Genomic DNA, 19082 nt, shown 5'->3' on the forward strand with positions numbered 1-19082 from the left:
ATTGGAATTTGAGTGTAATTTGAAGGTGGAGCCATTGGTTCATATGTGAAGTAGGCAAATGAACATAACATAAAGATATTTGTCTTAAAGAAAACTAACTACGTTGTCTCAACTTTTATCAGAAATCTTTATGATGTTCATTTCCTTATCCATAAAATGTAGATGTGACACTTTTGTTGATTGAGAAACTTATAGCTGATGTCATTGATTAAGAATGACAGAGATCCTCAGTTAAGATTGTCAAAGAGAAAACCCCTGGCATGCTTCTCAAAGTATGGTCCCCAGACTAGCAGCTTCAGCATCACCTTTGGACTTATTATCAAAGCAAATTCTCAGGCCCTGTCCCAAACCTGTGGAATCAGAAACACTGAGGGTGGGATTGGCAACCTGTGTTTCAGCAGCCTCCAGATGCTTGCTACACGCACTCAAGTTTGAAAACTGGCGCTATAAGGTGTAGGGAAGTTATTCTGGATTTCTGTGATTTTAGTCAGATTATGCTTCTCTCCTAAAAGCAACATGAAGAAAAATAAGACAGGTGCTTTAAAAGTTCCCATGAATATGCCTTTCCTTAATTAATTATGTAGAATTAATTAAAGCAACTGATTTCAGACTTGGCTGAAAGATCTTAACGTGGACTAGTCTGTTAATGAAAAGCATACAGGGCTGTCACTCATACAATTTTTGAACAACATTGGTTTCATTTTGGAAAAGTCAGGAGTGCTTCATGTTATTGAAATGGTCATTTTCCCACTGTCCTTCATCAAATCAAGTGATTAAAATATATAGTATAATTCTAACTACCCAATTATATGCATTATATATTTCTGCACACATAATGTAAAACACTTTTCTGTGTTCCAGGTCCAAACTGCTTTGCAGAAACTGCAGTCATCCCAGCTGGAAGAGAAGTGAAGACTGATGAATGCACAATATGTCACTGTACTTATGAGGAGGGCACGTGGAGGATCGAACGACAAGCCATGTGCACAAGGCATGAATGCAAGCAAATGTAGGGAATGTACAGTACAAGAACTTTGACATTTTTATAGAACATTTTACTGATGTGAACATTCTAGATGACTCTGGGAAATATAAATCAAAGGAGAAGACTTTTGAGGAAGAGCGATGGAAATTTGTTGATACTTTTGCTTTTCTTGTTAACAATTCCTGCAAGACAAGGAAATCAATATATTTCGAAAGATCAACAAGAACTTTGGGCATAAAATCCCTCTCTAAATAAATGTGCTATTTTCACAGTAAGTACACTAAAGTACACAATTATATAATAAATGTATTTCTATAATCCCTCTACTAGAGAGCTTATATCAATGTTTTCTATAGACACAGATTAAAACTAGTGTTGTCAATCACCTTCCCTGTGTTCCTGCATATCTTTTTTCAGTTTTGATTCCTTCACATGGGAATATTTATAGTTGACAACCATTCATCACATCTTTACATGGGATAATGTACCCATGAATGAATCATAAGATATTGGGACTATTCCTGTTGGAATCCTGGCCAACTTCTTAATTAAACTACTATATCTAATTTTTATTCTTAAGAGATACAGCCTGAATCACATAAATATAATAGGTCCTTTTCTATAATAACTTATTGCCTTTATCGCCTTCATTTTTAGTCATTTGGAAAATACAGATGGAAAGATTATTAAAAAATACTGTTTTGGTTCATTTACAATTCCCACATTGTGGTCAGCAGATAAATGCATATAAATATTTCATTTTTCACTTAAATTGACTTCCTCTTCTAAGCGTATCTTTAATTCATCTCTTAAACTGAGGAATAGAATAGATTGGAAAATTTGCATTACTATTCCATAAAGCTGAAGTGTTCAGTGTAATAGCACGGGCAAGTCCCTCAATTCCCTGGAAGAGAACAACTGGACTCCTGAACTAGTCTATTCATGAAATCTAGATGGGGTTCAAATATCCCAGCTCTCAGGTCAGTGAACTCATATTTCTCATTGGATCAACCATCTATCCTATAAAATGGACACAGCAAAATCCTAAAAGATAACTCCGTGTTAATTATCCTTCAAGAGAAAAGTGAATATGTGGCTCTTCTGCCGAACTATATTTTTTTGTTAAAAAAAAAAAAGCCAAAAGGTAAACGTACTCCACATCTTTCCTGTAGATATACATACATTTCAAATCAACTTCATCTCTCTTTATTGTGACAGAGGATGAAAGAAGTCATTTTGAGTATTTCTGTATATTTTAGTATGCCTGCAAAGTCTTGCTGATCTGATCAGTGCATATTAGAGCATTTTTCCAACTTTATCAATCACGCCAACCCTTGGCACGTTGATGAAAGAAGTCATAGGGGTTTTAATATGTATAGGGTAAAGAAACAAAATTATAACTGCCATATAAGTGTTTAAAGTTTTTTCATGCATTTACTATTCCAAAACTTTGAATTGGGCACCTGTTAAGCACAAAGTACTGTGATTACAGAAGGATAACTCATTGTTCTTATCTTTATGGACTTGTAGTCCAGCATAAGACAGGTAAAAAATTAGAATGCTTTGTGTTAGGAGTGAAATTGGGGATCAGCACAGTATTCTGTGGGGTAGAGAATAGAGACCCAACTTAAGGGGATAGGAATGTTCGTAAAAAGGCATAGAAAAAAAAAAGAGATATCATTCAATTAGCATGATTAAAGATTAAACCGTACTTAAAAAGTAATGCATTTGCCAATCATTGAAAAGCTGAACTACTGTGAACTTTAATAAATATAAAGCCACCACTGCCTCTGAATCCTCAAGAAATTTACATCTGCTTATATTTGTTAAATTTTATCTTGTTCATAAAGAACTTCTTGGGCCACATGAAATTCATGCACATAGGTTTTCATGGAATGCACATAGGTTTTCATGGAAATACTCAGGAGATTTTCTAATTATTTGTTCTCAGATGTGATGAGTTTTGTAGAACTTAAGTTTAGCATTAAAGACTGTTAGGCATAGGCATTCTCTCCATTATCGAAGGTAAATTTTTATGAGACAAACATAGATATGGTTCCACCAGCAAATGGCCCTTGTCCTCATTGGTAGGTGGGTCATTAGTTATCTCCAAGAGCATACAAGTTGCCTCTTATCTCCCCACTCGACACAATGCCATGGACAAAGGCCCCAATTCCGACCATTTCCTTTGGTGATGTAATCTCTATTAAGATGGGGCAGAAGCTCTGAAAATAGTTGCCTTGGCATCTTAATTGCGGTGGGGATTTTGAGAAACATAGTTATTAGTTTCTTTTAGAGTAAGTGAACATGATGCCTGTCTGGGAAATTGACTCACTTCATTCAGTCTACGCTAGTGTGACCCATACTCGACCCATCCACACTCTGAGAGCTGGAGCTCATTGGCTGTTCCCAGACAAAATCCCAACCCCACTCATGCCTGTCTCCACATAGGAATACCACCCTAACCAAATACCTAGCAGAACTTAAGACACAATTATAATATAATTAAGAATTGTATATCGATTCCCTAAGATATAATGAGGTTTTTTGCATTTTTATCAAGAGGAACTTCTACGATTATTATTATCGCATTTTTTTGCACTTAATTCGGACTCTTACATATAGATAGCAATATTGGCTTGGAGCTTATTTTCTTCCTCTCTGTTCCCATAGAACCCTTGCTAAAATTATTAACAATGAAACCCTTCTACTCAATAAACATAATAACCTCAATAACTGTATTTTAAAAAGAAGAAACTGAGTTCAAGTTCTCTGATTATAACAGATTATGGCTTGGACATATAGTATTGAAAAGGGGCCTCAGAATTTAAAATCTCTTTGGAGAGCCATAGTTCCTAAAATTCAAATAGGCCTACTTTATAAATACATGATGATGATTGTTAAATCATTTATTAAAGTTACGAAAAGAAGCTATGCTTACAAATGTATTATATTAATTTATTTCAAATAATTCAACCTATACTTAGACCTGAAAATATGAAGCTACTTAAGAAAGTAATATGTGGTTCAGGAAATATCTAAGCTGATGTTTTAGACGACTTTCAAGTTAGGTTCATTCTTTCAGTTATAGGCTCTTTCCATGTTGGGGATCAGTCAGTACTTTTGTTTGAACTTTGCAGACATCCTGGGTAAAGTAATTTCACATGTATTTCATTCATGCCGCAAACATTAAATACACACCCAGCCAAGTGCTGTGGCTAGTGCAAATAGAGAGGAGGGGTTATCCTTGACATCAAAAGTTTATGTGATTTGGGAGGGCCATGGTGGCTCAGCAGGCAGATTTCTTGTCTGCCATGCCAGAGACCCAGGTTCGATTTCCGGTGCCTGGCCATGCAGAAAAAAAAAAGTTTATGTGCTTTGAAACAATTTCACATTTGATTATTTTGCTTTTAATCTTTAATACATACCATTTCATCCTCTCCTTTGTGAAGTCCAACAGGCCGAGAGAGGGATTCTAACACATTTTAAATTTTGCAACATCGTGAATATGCTTAGGAAACTTTCCTTCTCTCTTCCCAGAAATAAATGCTGTATGTATGCAATGTTAAACACTGTCCTGAGGTATTCAGAGAATTCAGATTTTTTTATTTGGTTTTGTGTTTTGTTTTGATTTTAAGCAGTGACCTGTGCTTTGAATGTATACATTATTTGAAAGAAATTTGCAAAAAATACACTAATCTAAATGATCACTATTGGAGACTACACCTATTGTTTTAAAGTTAGGTTATTTAAGATTACAGAAAACAAAATTTTAGACACCTCCCAAATCGAACAAATGTTAAGACGTTGCCAGGCAAGAGATCAAATCTACTTTTTATTACTTTTAAAAGTCATAAGTTTTTCCCCATTGCAATGCAGTTAGAAAAATTAAAGTAGTTATCATCGAATCTGCAGAATAGGGAAACATCAGCTATATAAATATGCATTATTGGTCAACACCACAGGAGCTTCTTTAGCCAGTATAATTTGCAATCCTATGTCCTTGCTAGACCTATGTAAATATTTTTTTTCCACTAGCAGCATCTGTAGGTAGCTGGTGCAGTGAGTAACTCCTTAATAATTAGATTTAGTGAAAGCAATGCACTTATTTTGGAATAACTATCCTTTTTACATTTCAGTCACCACTTCCAAAGTTCCGGTTCTCATTATTCCTTAGTAGAGATGCAATAGCCTACTTACCCCACTTCCTCACCACAAAACGACAATTTTGGTCTATGAGCTTTAGTTTTCGAAACACAGACCTAGTGTGCTACTTCATTTTCCACTTTTGAGGATCCCAATTGAATACAGAGCCAAACGCCTCAGCAAAGCAGATTTGTATCTTCACAGTTAGATCTTGATCCATTCATGACCCCATCTCCTGCTTCCAATTTTGAATTTAGACTCAGAGCACCAAGATGATGCTTTAAGCATTTCCTCTACTTTCCCACCTTCCTCACACAAAGCCACCTTTGCAGCATGTTGATATGCTAGCCATTTTTCAGTATCCAACTCAAGTATCATTGCTTGTGAGACGACTTCTTTAATTTTAATTGGATTAATTGTCATCCTAAGTCTCTACCTTGCTACACATTTGATATCTTATTTTCGCATTTACACAATAGAAATCATGTCATACTTTGCATGATAGTTTTTGTCTATTTTCCCTATTATTTATAATAGATAATAAGACATCCAATCCCTAAAACGTAACACAGTACCTTGTATGTTAAAATCTTGTTGAATTGTATTGAATATTAATTCATTTTTTTACTATCCTTGTTTAAGGCCAACATATTTCTCAAAGAGCAACTGAAAGTTTCAGTTATCACTTTTCTGTCCTGTTGTCTTTTGGTTTCTTAACTGACTTGCAGATCTCAGGAGTCCAGGGCACAAGGACTTGTGACACTCCAAATACCCAACTCTTAAACAGTTTAGGAGGAACTATGACATAACCATTGGCCATTTCTGATGTAAACCAGGAAGCAAATTTGACATAAAGCTTCCAATACTGAAAATAATCTCTTATGTTGAGGAGGCATTGGTAGTTACTGTTGATAAAACAAACCAGGTTTACAGCTTTGCTATTTATTTATCCGCTTACTTCTTTCCAACATTTTGAATATAAATATCTTAGACTTCCTATTGAAATTTTGAGTATTTCTGCATATTTTAATCTCTTTACATAACACAGGTAAAGACCTCAATAAGTACATAATGAACTGATAAAATAAAACAATAGACTGAATAGTATTGCAGTAATATAACAGTTTCTACAGCCTGTTTGAAATATGATAAAACCTGATCGTTGTCCAAATTTTACCACAGTGTTACATTTTACTTTGAATTTTTCAAAGCACCTGCTGTTTTAACTATCTCACCAAAACATAGAAATTTAGTACAAGTGCTTAGTTTTTAAATGAATAAAGCCCAAGGAATATTAAGTGACACTGACAGTTATGCTTTGAAGCATTTACCCAAAATGTCAATAACATTAAAACATGAAAGTGAAAATATATGCTCTAAATGTTTATCTCATGGGCAATTTATAGTCTAAGAAATTGTTTAACTCCTTTCTGTTAAGTTCAGAATGAGAAAGCATATGACTTACATTATATATGGGCTCAGAATTACCAAAAGAATCAAAGGATGTGTCTGAAATTATTTTAGAACATTGTTAATACATCCTGATAACTAAAAACAATTCTAGAAATTGTCACCTCTCACGAAATAAAAATATTTCTCAATTTTTACTTATTTAATATTTCATTTAATGACTAATGTTTACTATTTTTAAAATTCCTAGACTTTACATTTTAGGCAGTATTGTTTTCAAATACACTTTATGGGAATACTTATTTTCTATATTTATTGTATTTACATTATCCAGGGAACACAATTTTAATATAAATACAATTATATTTTTATTTCATGGCTTATTTCTTTCTTAAGCGTGCAATTTTCATAATTAAAATGAAAATAGTGGGCACTGCGATGGTGGCTCAGTGGCAAAATTCTCGCCTGCCATGCCGGAGACCTGGGTTCGATTCCTGGTGCCTGCCCATGCAAAAAAAAAAGTAAAGTGAAAACAGTGAAATGTGTCAAATAAATAATGTCTTTCTTTGAAAGTATTAAAGTGTTGTGCATATGTTTTAAATGTTATATATAGGGCGGTGTGACAGTGGCTCAATGGCAGAATTCTCATCTGCCATGCTGGAGACTCAGGTTCAATTCACAGTGCCTGCCCATGCAAAAAAGAGAAAAAATGTTATATATATATATATATATATATAAAACCTAGAAGTTTATTTCATAGCTAAAAAAATCCACTCCTGAGCAATCAATAAATGTATAGTATAACCCAATAATTATTCTAGGTGCCTTCACTTATGATTTATCTTTGCAGATTCCCTAGACAGTTTTTTTTATTAGCCCTGTTTTTGCAGAAAAGTAAACGTAGGCTCAGAAAAATTGAGAAATGGCCTCAAGATTCAGTCCTACTAAGCAATGGGGTTGAGTTAAGAATCAAAATCTGTTTTGCACAAGAGCCTGTGATTTGATAGCTTGTCATTAGCTTCTAGCTCAGGCAATTAAACAGTAATTTTGTAAATGATCTTCTATTCTACTCTCTGCAAATATAGGAAATCAACAGCAGTATAACCCCTTAATTCAACTATGGTAATCTCAGTACTTGTTAAATAGCAACACCTCACCCAAATGTTGGGGTCTCCCTACTCTAAATGTCTGTCATATATTTTCACTCCTAAGCAAATCATCTAAATCAATATCCATCATTAGAATAGTATTCAAGCATCAATAGTGCTTTCTATTTCTTTGTTTATGTATTGACTTTGTACTAAAATTTACAAAAAAATGACCAGAATATTATGACCCAGACTTAACGAAGCCAAGGGAAGTAAACTGCCATTTATTGGGTGCCAATTATAGCATGACCCCTACAATAGACATTTCTAATCTTTCTTCTACTTTCTTCCTTTATCAGGAAATGTATGGGCATGCATTGTTCTCCTCCTTGGATATAGGAGGAAGTTAACACCCAGTAAGTTACTTGTCCAAGATCCAGCAATGGAACCGAGGCCAAGTGTGTCTGATTCCAAAACCCAAAAAATCCACCATCCTGCCCTGGGCATGAGGGCTGGAATCAACAGAAATATTTGCATTTCAATATTCTTCCAGATGAGCAGCTGCTAACCTTGTTCAATCATTAATATCTTCTATGGCTATTTGTTGAGTATATCCTATACGTCAAATACCCTTTTGGCCTGAGTGATTAAGTAATTTCTGGTTCTTGGGCCCATGAAGCTTTGAGTCTGCAGTGGTCCTCAGCCCCCCACCCCCCCAAAAATGGCATCTCATGCCATTCTGAACTTTTGCATTAATGTACTTAACTTTTACCAGTAGCATTAATAATTTTCAACAAAATTTTTGCTACCTCCTGATGTATAGTAGCCAGTGATAGAATTGTGAAAATAATATTATATGACTTAAGAAAATAAGTGCCTACTAAGGCGAGTTATATACTCTGCAATACACTTTGCATAACGTTTCTCATTTAATCTTCATGAACTTTAAATTAATTTAATTAATATCATTTAATTATAAAGGTAACCTTTATAAAATAGAATATTTTATTATTCTGTATAGAATATCAAGTTTGTGATTTCAAAGCACATGTTCTTTTTCAAAACAAAGAGTATCCCTACCCAAAACAGTCACAGCTATGGTGGAAGTGGCTAAAGGAGAGAAAAGATCCTCCTTGTCACCAGTCATAGGACAGAGACAAGGTCAGTCCAACTGCTACCATCCTCCCTGGCTATTTCCTCTATAAATAATATAAACTTCATGGAAGTCTGAAGATAGTTTAATATTTTCATTGTGCTAAAAGAAAATAAGCTGCCAACTTAGAACTCCATATATAGAATTAGTACCATATATATTTTTTAGTTTTAATTTCTGCCTCATCAAGATCTCATATTTATGGTGCTTTTTATAACTTTTGTGATAAATGCAAAGATCATAGTACAATATAACTCCACTTACCCCTTCCTTTCTTATAAGTAGTGTTTTGATGCATTTTAATTTTATGTATATTTTAAATGTGGCAGGTTATTATTTTCTTCTACTAGTCGCTATTCATTTAGCTATATTCCCATATTGGCCATTTTGTTGATTTATTCTTTCCTACATCTTGATTGAGAGATTGGAAATAGCATTTCTTCTATCTGAAGAATATTCTTTAGCATCTCTTGTAATGAATTTCTACTGGTGGTGAATTTTCTCAGTTTGTGTTTGATTGAAAATATTTTAATTTCAACTTCATTCTCAAAGTGTTAGGATATAAAATGGTTAAAATGCCAATAGATAATATATCTTGATAAGGCAAGGATTTATATTGTATTCTACAGGGGAATAATTTTATATTTGTAACTGATAGAAGGAACAGGAGATAAAATAATCAGAAAAGGTATAGATAATCTGAATAAATTAACAAAGCTGGCCTAATACACACACACACACACATATACACATACATACAGAATGCACATTTATACACTGTATGAAATATCTGAAGAATACTGTGCTGATTTGGACCTCTACATATCCCCAGAAAAGCATCTTCTTAAAGTTAACGCATTCCTGTTAGTGTAAATCCATTGTAAGTAAAATCTTTCGATAAGGCTACTTCAGTTAAGGTATGGCTCACCTCCTTCAGGGTGGGATTTAATCCTTTTACTGAAGTCCTTTGTAAGTGGAATGAAGAGAGAGAGAGAGAAGAAAGGAGAGAGAGATAAAACCATGGAAACAAGAAGCTGAAATCAAAGAAACCTGGAGGAGAAAGGAGCAGACTCCGCCATATGCCTTGCCATGTAGTACAGGAGTCATGGATCACTAGCAACTAGTTCTTGGAAAGAAAGCATCACCTTGATGATGCCTTAATTTGAACATTTTCATGACATCAAACTGTAAGCTAATAATTTCCCACAGTTTAAGCCAATGCATTTCTTGATATTCTTTGAAGCAGCCTAGGAAACTAAAACAGATACATATTATTTACAAGCATAATTGGAATATGTATAAACAATGACTTTATTCTGAGTCATAAAAAAAGTTTCCGCAAATTATAAAGGCCTGAATAGAGATCATAAATCTTGGTTACAGTTCAATTAAGCTATAAATCAATAACAAAAGGTACGAGAGTTTCAAGTAACTCATAAGTCAAATGAGATATCACAATAGAAATTATAAATCTGATGCAACCAATAAGGAACAAAAGGAGAGAAAGACAAAGCAGAAATAATTAATATCAGGAATGAAAACATCGATGTTGCTAGAGAGTAAAATTATATTTTGGGTGAGTTCTGGTTCTGCCAAGAGGGAGTAGCCCCATTCCTCCCAGGTCCTCCCTCCTACAATGAAAAAGACCAGCATAAGAAACAAGTATAGAGAGACTCTGAAAGATGAAAAGAAGGCAGACTTCCTGTGGACTTGAAGAATGACATGTACCAAGTTCTCTGGGTTTCGTTTTAGCCTTGCATATATCCCAGAACCTCTAATGGGTATAGACAGAAAGAATGCCAAATAACAGAGAAAAGGGTGAACTAACAACAGAAAACTTTTTTGGCAACAATCACCCTACTCTGTTGAAACATCAATGAAAACCACACGTCCATCCCTTGGTTTCAGGAGGGCTCTGTGGGTAGCTGATCTCTTACCCACCTCTTGTTCCTGAGGAAGTAGAACCTTCTACCAGGTGGCAAATGGCTGAGGAGGTCTAGGCCCATTCCTGTACCTCCCATGCTGTAAAGAGGAAACCTTGGTTCTGCAGGACTCCAGGCCTATGGATTAGGCATTCTATTAGCCCCTGGTAGTGGTGCTGATTGAGGCTGTGTGGGCAGAGAAGGTAAAAGGTAAACCAATACCTGAAATATACCTATAAGAATGAACCATTGGAAGGGGCCTGATGTAGTCAACCTCTCCCAAGTGGATGGTTGGTATCACTCAATAATAGTGTCATACTAAGGCATTAGTGTTGGTCTCTAATGGACTGACTAGTTTGGTATTTTCATATGACAGAGGCAAGACAGGCCTGGAAAGGTGGGAATCTATGCTGATGGGTCTATATAAGCTCTATCTCTGCCAGTCTGGCTGCTCCATTCATGCATCCACAGTTAAAGTTTCAGTTCTTATATAGCTGATGATGAAAGCTGCCTAATGTCAAATGGCTGAGAAATTTTACCTGTTTGGTTAATCAGTGCTTCTTTTAAGATAGATTTTTTTTTTTGGTGGGTGCTAACATGTGATACAAAAAACACACTTCCTACCTACAGCTAGTGTCCATCCATATGTCTCCACCCCAGGACTCCTTGTCTCCAATCTTGTTTTTTTTTCCAGCCCTTGCTCAGAGCCAGGACATTTGCCACTTCCTAGGAATTGGTCTATATTCTTATTTGGGCCATTACTCCTTCTATGGGGATGAGCTTTCAGCTCTGTCCACTACAAATATTTGCCATCTCCACTGTCTTTTCAGGCCACCTCTGAAATGTGGCAGCTCCTATCAAATTTTGGTTTGTATCCATGTATAGATCCAATCCACTTATAAATCTGTCTTGGACTTTTCCTTTATCCTTCAACTGGTTGAACCAATATGAGCTTGGAGAAGGGCAATGGTACAATTGTGAATGATTTGAGGCCTGAGCTACCAGCTCCTGGAGCTTACTTAGGCCTCTGGTTCTATTCGGATTCAGTCCTGGATATACCACTTCCATCTAACAATGGGACAATTGCTGCTGGTTCTTCCCAGAACAATTTGTAACTTGATGTTCCATATTTAAGCATTGCATCTGATTGTTATTGCTGGTATTACTATGTCTACCTCTCCTCTCTCCAGTCCTGGCCTGCAGAGGAAATCCACCAGTGAAATGTTTATTGATACTGGCACCCAAATGACCAGCACATCCTTGATGGCCTTGTGAGTGATGTGTCCTCTGGGCCTTCCTGGGAAGCATAATTCTCTGTTGAGGTTTCTAGAGCCTCACAAGTCATCAACTCCAGCATTATCACGTCCCTCAGTGTGTCTATTTCTCTGCTGTCTTCCAGGGCAGCTTGGACATTTCTGTTTTGCTCAGTGTTAGCCAGGACTTCATCCACCCCTGTAGTGAGTTTGTCTATATCCCAAGGACTGTGTCAGAGGTTTAAGTGCTATGACACCAAAAAATGTCCTAATCAATGAATTATTGTGTAGCCAGTTTTATATTCTAGCTCCCTTGAACAAACACCTCAAAATTTAATTCCAGGAATTCTCCCCCAGCTCCTATCAGTCCAACCTGCTAATTTGCTACTTCTTGTCATTCCTATAGTTTATAATTTCTTTCCTCCCTTATCAGATTTAGCACTTTCCTATCATCGGGATTTAGCCCTTTATTGTCTTGGCTGGCAGGAGAGAAGTGGAGGCAGGTCTTGTAGAGGCACTTGTTACCTGGTGGGCCAGTGGTCTTTGCATATTGCAGCATAAAGGATGTGCAAGCTCCTACTAGGGAAAGGTGGGTCTCTGGAAACTCGGAGAATTTGGGCAGAATGCAGAACCATTAACCACAGTGGTATTCATCCATGTGTCCCAATTCTGTTTCAGGGTTCCATGTTTTTCCACCAAGGTCCTAATTTGACTAACAGGGATGTTTTGGCTAAACATTTAAACACCTTAAAGCTTTTCAACCCCAATTTTCAACTATGAGAGCTTCTATTTGCTGCTCATTTGTGTTAGCTCTTCAACTAAGAGATATAAGGGTCACTCTGCAGGCTACCAGAGAAGCCCTCTGGCTCTCATACTTCATACTTAGTTTTCAATTGCTTATGAAAGGTCCTCAGTTTCTCATTCCCTTTCAAAGAATCAATTTGACTTAACAGTAGCAAACTATTTCTTCTGTTCTTGTTGGAATTGTCTATCAAATGCCTAAACCATAACACCACAAGGACATCCTTAAGTCAGTACAGCAACCTCTTTGCCCACTGGCTGGTGAGTGAGCCAGTATTTGAACCCTATCTTTCTGCTTGTTGTCTCAGACCATGCTTGGCATTACTTCAGGTCCTCTGAAAGATAATCGCAAAAATGGGATTAGATGCGCAAAAATTTATTTGGGAAATTTCTTGAGGGAGAAAATAGAGAAGAAGGTGGAAGATACTGGGAGAGTCTACAAATCACAGTTCAGGTCAGGGCTCTGTAAAGGATGGAAGGATGAAAGGAGAGAAAGTCTTAAGCATCTCAGACTATGGTACAGTTCTAAGAAAATTTTGGCTGGGCTGATTAATGGATAAAATGACCACCAGATGGCAGTGACACACACTATTTAATCATTATGTTACCTGAAATAAACCAGGCACAAGGATAAGTATCTTATGATTTTTTTGTGTGTGAATTATCTAGAAGAAGTAAATACATAGAGACAGAAAGTAGATTATATGTTACCAGGAGTTGGGGTTGGGGGACTGAGGAGTTACTGCTTAAATGGGTACAGAGTTTCTGTTTGGGGTGATGAAATTTTGAAATTGTTGGTAGTGATGGTAGGACAACGTTGTGAATATTATTTATACCCCTGAAGAGAGCACTTCAAAATGGTTGAAATAGGAAATTTTGCGAAATATATATATATATATATATATAGTTGTCTGGCTTCCTGTGATGTGCATGTGGTAGGTTGCTTGCAGACACAGCTTGTCAGTAGTAAATTGTAGCTTTAGCTAGGATGACAGCACGATTCACCAATGGATGTATCACATGGTGAGAAGAGGAATTTTTCACATAAGTAAGGTTATAGCAACAGAGTAGGAATTAAAGTTGGAGGTCATCTGCAGCCAGCAATATGGAATCTGATTATATCCTGGCTATTGTCCAAATGGTGTTGCTGGTTTGACAGTAATTAGTTCTGCTTCCTACGTGGAAGGAGTAATCCATGTTTGTCCTATTGTGCCTTTAGTGGAGCAAATATATGGGCAACAGCTGAGGAACTTCTTTCTGCAGACAGTGGTAGGTGGCTTGCCTGACTCAGGCGGGCTGATGAGAGAATACAGGCTGAGAATGGTTCCAGAATTAGTGGTCTATATCTGGTCCTTATCAGGACTGGGGGAAAGTGGCTGGGCTCTTGATTTTCTATGGGTGGGAAGGGAAAAGTGATAAGTACTAGGTAGATATTCCTTTGCTGTGGGCAACAATAAATGATTAAGACAATTGGAAGTACTATAGGATGAATATTTTGAAGTGCTTCTGTGATTTTTTGGAATTGCTTCTTCAATCCAATTAGATTTAAAGGCAATAATCATTCTGTTTCCATGATGTGGTGATAGAGATATTTGAAACTCCTTATCTGACACTTTCGAGTAAAGGCTCTGAATGACTCTGTATTTGATACCTTAGAACATTTTTGTCAAATTAATGAGTATAATGAGATTGGCTGTTTGCTCCTAAATAGGCTGGAGAAAGTAGTGAAGGGAAAGGATGAGCTCAGGGCTTCGAATTCCCAGCTCAGTCCCATATAAATGGCCTGAAACTCTATAAGGGCCTTGAAATAAACCCTTATCTCCTGTAGCCACAGAGTTGAGATTTTTGAAAACCAAACCCAGAGCCTCATCCTGTGAGTGGCTGAATTTCAATGCAAGTTGAATTTCAAAACTTTCGGGGTATTCTGCTCTTAAGTAAGGTCGTTGATTGGGGAAGAATAGGATCCTAAAAATCGGAATTGGGACATATAGGCAGATCTTGACAAAGTGGGGATATTGAACATCTACATTCTGCTGAGTCTTCTTTGCCAGTAGAAGGAGCCCTTCCATCTTCAACTGTAGAGGTTAAACTGCTTTGCTGGACAGACTTGCAGTAGACTCCCCTGGGGCAGTTGATTCTCAATACACAGATGATCCTCCTCACCAGACCTAAAACTAGATTGAAGTTCTTGAAAGGAGAGTTACAAAGTGTGGCCCATGAAAGGTAAAATACAAAGTGTGACTCAATAGGAGTACATTCCTCTCCAAAAGAACTGCATAACTTTTTCAATTTAAGTAGACAGAAATCTGTGAATACATGTGGGAATAGATCTAAAAGTTAAGGGATAATGGATAATGGTGGAAGGAACATAAATTTGGATCAGGTTGAACTTACTGATATGGGCACACTAAACAGAGATTCTGGATTGAATTTTGTAGTTTAAGGGGTTAGAAAGGGCTCTAACATTCCATTTGGTTTATGGGCTGAAATATGGACCACTAAATGAAGTTGAAACATCAGAACTGCCTTAGTATAATGTCGAAGAAAGTATCTAGGAGCTTAGGGAAATTGAAATGTTATAGTGGATTTATCATGTAAGACCTGCTCATCCAACCCAGGAGTGTCCAGGAATCAACGAGGACAGAGATATCTTTTAGCTTCTGGGCCAATTTTTACAGGTAAGCAAGTAATCATTCCTTTGAGTAATCTTCCTCCCAAATCAGTAACCTCCTCAGGGGGTCCCTTTAGAGAATAAGTGCTCCCTGGAATTAGAGAGATCTGGGTGCCTGTGTCTACTAAGGTCAGCTGTTGCTGTTTATTGTTGGATAACCATATTATAGTTAATGTGCTAAAAGGGTGGAGAATGGTGGGACCCTGCCATTGATGGGGATCAGTGACAGGTATGGAAGGCAAGGCAGCTTCCAAGGGGGAAATCTTCTGCAGGATGTAATTGCTCCACTTATTTACCAGAGCTCATTTAATTTGGAATGCCTTGTCCCTTAGGGTCCAATACCCAATACTTAAGTGGGGTCCTGTCTGTAGGTGGCTTGTTTGGCCTAGGAGGCAGGTGAGTCTGTTACTGACAGTATTTGGTTTAAGTGAGGTGGGGTGTTTGCAGAACTAACAGGCAATACTTGACCCTGAGTTTGTCTTTCATGAGTTTCTATTAAATTCAGGGCATTGATAACCTCTTGAATTGTTTTAGTGTTAGCCATAATTGACAGTAAGGAAGACTTATATTGGTCAGCAGTCCCCTTGAGAAATAATTGCATGGATTCAGCCTCACTGGGCTTGCTAAATCATTGTGCCTCATACTATCTATTGCCTGATAAGCCCACTCCAATGCTCTACTGATAGTGGAAGTCTTCGGCCTCAGCTGAAGTTTATGACTGACGGTCTGTTAGGCCATTAGGAGGCCCACCATATGGCCAGCCCTCCAAGAATGAAACTCCACATCAACAAGGAATTTGTTGGCCAAAGTCCAAATCCTCCTCTGTGGATCATGTCCACTTTCTGCATCACTTGTCGAGGGTCCTTTAACAAGGACACCAGTTTTCCATCCACACCAAAGCAACTAATTGTTTAGTTTCAGTCCCCATTAAGTAGAGTTCACTCCCTGATAAATACATTCTATGCAGCCAGCCATCCCCTTTTTCATTTGGTTCATGAGTGAGGTCCTTGAGAAGAGACTGGGCCTCAGGGCAAGAAAGTGAACAATGAGTCCTTCAAAAAAGAACTGACCCCTCCTTCTTGGGCACTTCCTTTTGCTTTCTCTGTCTATATTTTTCCAGAGGATAAATCATCCCAGTAATTACTGTGGTGTTGGTGGGTGACACCATCCTGACCCCTGCTTTAGAGACTCCTCGTGTACATCTCTGGCTCCTCCCTCTGTTTCATCTTCCTCAGGAGTTTGGGCTTCTGCTTTTTCTACAAGTGACATCCTCATGGGAAACAGCCACAAATAGGACCCAGCAAGCATTTTGTGGTTTGGGACACCCTTTCAGTAGGGTAGAGGCCGTCTTCAGACTCCTGGGAGAGTCAGGAACATAAACTTATTGCCTTTAGTTACATTAAGTAACTCTTTGGTTGGCTCGGTCCATGGGCTGGGGTCTCAAAATCTCTCAGGGGATGGACTGGGATGATACTTCCGACTTTAGCAAAAGTAAGCCCACCAGTTACAAAGGCCTTTCCCTCAAGTAGTGTTTTGCAGACTGGTCTCAACCAGTCATCACTGCCTTGTTGGCTCATTTACTTGCCATAATGGCTCCCCAAAATAAAGATGCCCTTTTGTTTTATTGTACCCAGAATCACTCTCCCGGCCATGGGATGCTCCTTTGGCATCTGTCTTGGGATTGGGGGCAGCCCGCCCTTGATCCAGAGGCATGTATTTCTTCCTCTTTTGATCCAGACCCACAGGTCTTACAACGACCAGGTCCACCTAGTAGAGGACTTGGTGTGTGGACTGACATCCCCCCCCAGGAAATTCAGCACCTCTAACTGCAAGAGTTAATATCACCAGTGCAATACCTGGTGATATTATACTATTACTAATAAATATTTAGTATTTTATTTCTCTAAATACTTCTACTATCTCTTATCCAAGCTAAATAGGCTCAGGGGGCGACTACAAAAAAATAGAGTGCAATTCCTCACCAGACTGACGTGGAGACACCCTAAACTTGGTTTCCAACCACGAAAAACAGTCCAGGAATGTTTCGACAATTAAGTGCCGATTTAGTGGGTGGACCCCATTTCACTTTCTTGGTCATCACCCTTTCCTTCTTGCAACTTGTAGTGAGTTTGAATTCAAGAATTTTGCAACTGACCAAGAAAAATACTTGTCCACTAGATGGCATTAACACACCATTTATAGGGGGTAACACTTTGACAGGTTTGTAGTGGGAAGAGTAGCCCCTCACAAAAGGAAACCTTCCAGAGGCAGTGGCATGTAAGAGAGCCACCAGAGAGGAAGCAGGGCAAGGGAAAACTTTCCCAAATTCCTGGGGCAGAGGGAAGGCTACATATCTAGGGAATGTTGCAGAGTCAGCAGGAGCCTCTGGGCCCAGGAGCTCTGAGGGGCTGAAGTTGCTTGGGGCCTTTTAACAGCAGCTTATCAATAGAGGAGCAGATGTTGAGCACAGCTTCATGGGGTATGGAAAGCAGGTCAATTTCAAATGGCTAAAAGTTGCTTAGTTGGGCTGTTTTTAAAACAATTGGGTGAGTATGAATTTGAATTGGGCCTCAGTGGGTTTTTCTAATGAATCCCAGCTATGGTGAAGAAGTAGACACATAATCTACTCCATAAAGACCCTATTTAGTTGATTTAAATAGGAGGGGTCCTTGAGACAAAGGTGCCCATCAGAAACGTTCCATATATCCTAATAAGGGGTCTGTTGTAGTATCCCTGCCATGCTTAATCATCCGCTGGCAGCAGGTGGTAGAATGCATGACCTCAGTGTGAATGTGATGGTGAAATTAGAGTGCAGCAGCTGGGGCCAGTCACTCCTTGCAGAAGATCTGAAAGCCACATTTTTATAGCTGCTGCACCTTCGTTGTGAGTCATTACCAGCCCCACCTATATTGGGTGCTGCAGTGTTATGATTAACCTTTTCACCTGGACAAAGGGGTATTCGTATATACCACAGAGGGTCTGTAGTATACCTCCCTGCCCCATCGTTTCCTAACAGCCCAATATCTCCTTTGTATGGAGGCTCAATCACTTCAACCAGGTTATCCCATACAGTTAACATCCTTTTTTCAGGTGGTTCGATAGCACGAGATGGCAGCCTGACTCACAATAAATGTTTTTCTTCCTTGTGAAATAATGTCTTAAAACTAACAGAGTCCAAAATTTTAGAGGCAGAAAGTAAATGTTTTACTACTGGATACAAGGAGTAATAGTAAGAAGTAAAAGCTACTGCCTTCCCCTCCCTTCCACACATAATTCTGAGACTCATGAATTTGACTGTGGAAACAATAGCTCCATATATTAGGTACATATAGGTAGAGACAGTTCTAGGCATTTCCATGAGGTCTTTCTTACAATAATGACCTTAACTCCATAAGCCATGGAATCAGTGAAGGCGTTTCATCCACTTGCTATTACTTGCTGATTCAGAACATAAACCACATCCATGAGGACATTACCCTTGCCCACTTGAAGTGATATCACTTAGATGGCAGCATAAGTCTTCAATCACTCTACAATTTTATTAGTCCAGTGCTTTACGGTAATGGTTAATATAAGACCAGGGAATTACATGACCATGAACCTGTTGGGACACTTCCATTTGCTTAAAATTCATTCCCATATCAATAGCAATG

The 19082-nt window shown here is 37.9% G+C and overlaps 1 protein-coding gene across 1 annotated transcript in view; it reads left to right on the forward strand.

The window, feature by feature from the left end:
- Positions 1–1371, forward strand: part of VWC2 (von Willebrand factor C domain containing 2) — a 133977-nt gene extending 132606 nt beyond the window's left edge. Inside the window, exon 3 of the mRNA XM_077162208.1 lies at positions 862–1371. Within this exon, the coding sequence (XP_077018323.1) occupies positions 862–1013 (152 nt within the window). The 3' untranslated portion in view covers positions 1014–1371. The remainder of the gene's footprint in view (positions 1–861) is intronic.
- The last annotated feature ends 17711 nt before the right edge of the window (positions 1372–19082 follow it).

This window comes from Tamandua tetradactyla, chromosome 1 (genome assembly GCF_023851605.1).
Source record: "Tamandua tetradactyla isolate mTamTet1 chromosome 1, mTamTet1.pri, whole genome shotgun sequence".
Classification (NCBI taxonomy): domain Eukaryota; kingdom Metazoa; phylum Chordata; class Mammalia; order Pilosa; family Myrmecophagidae; genus Tamandua; species Tamandua tetradactyla.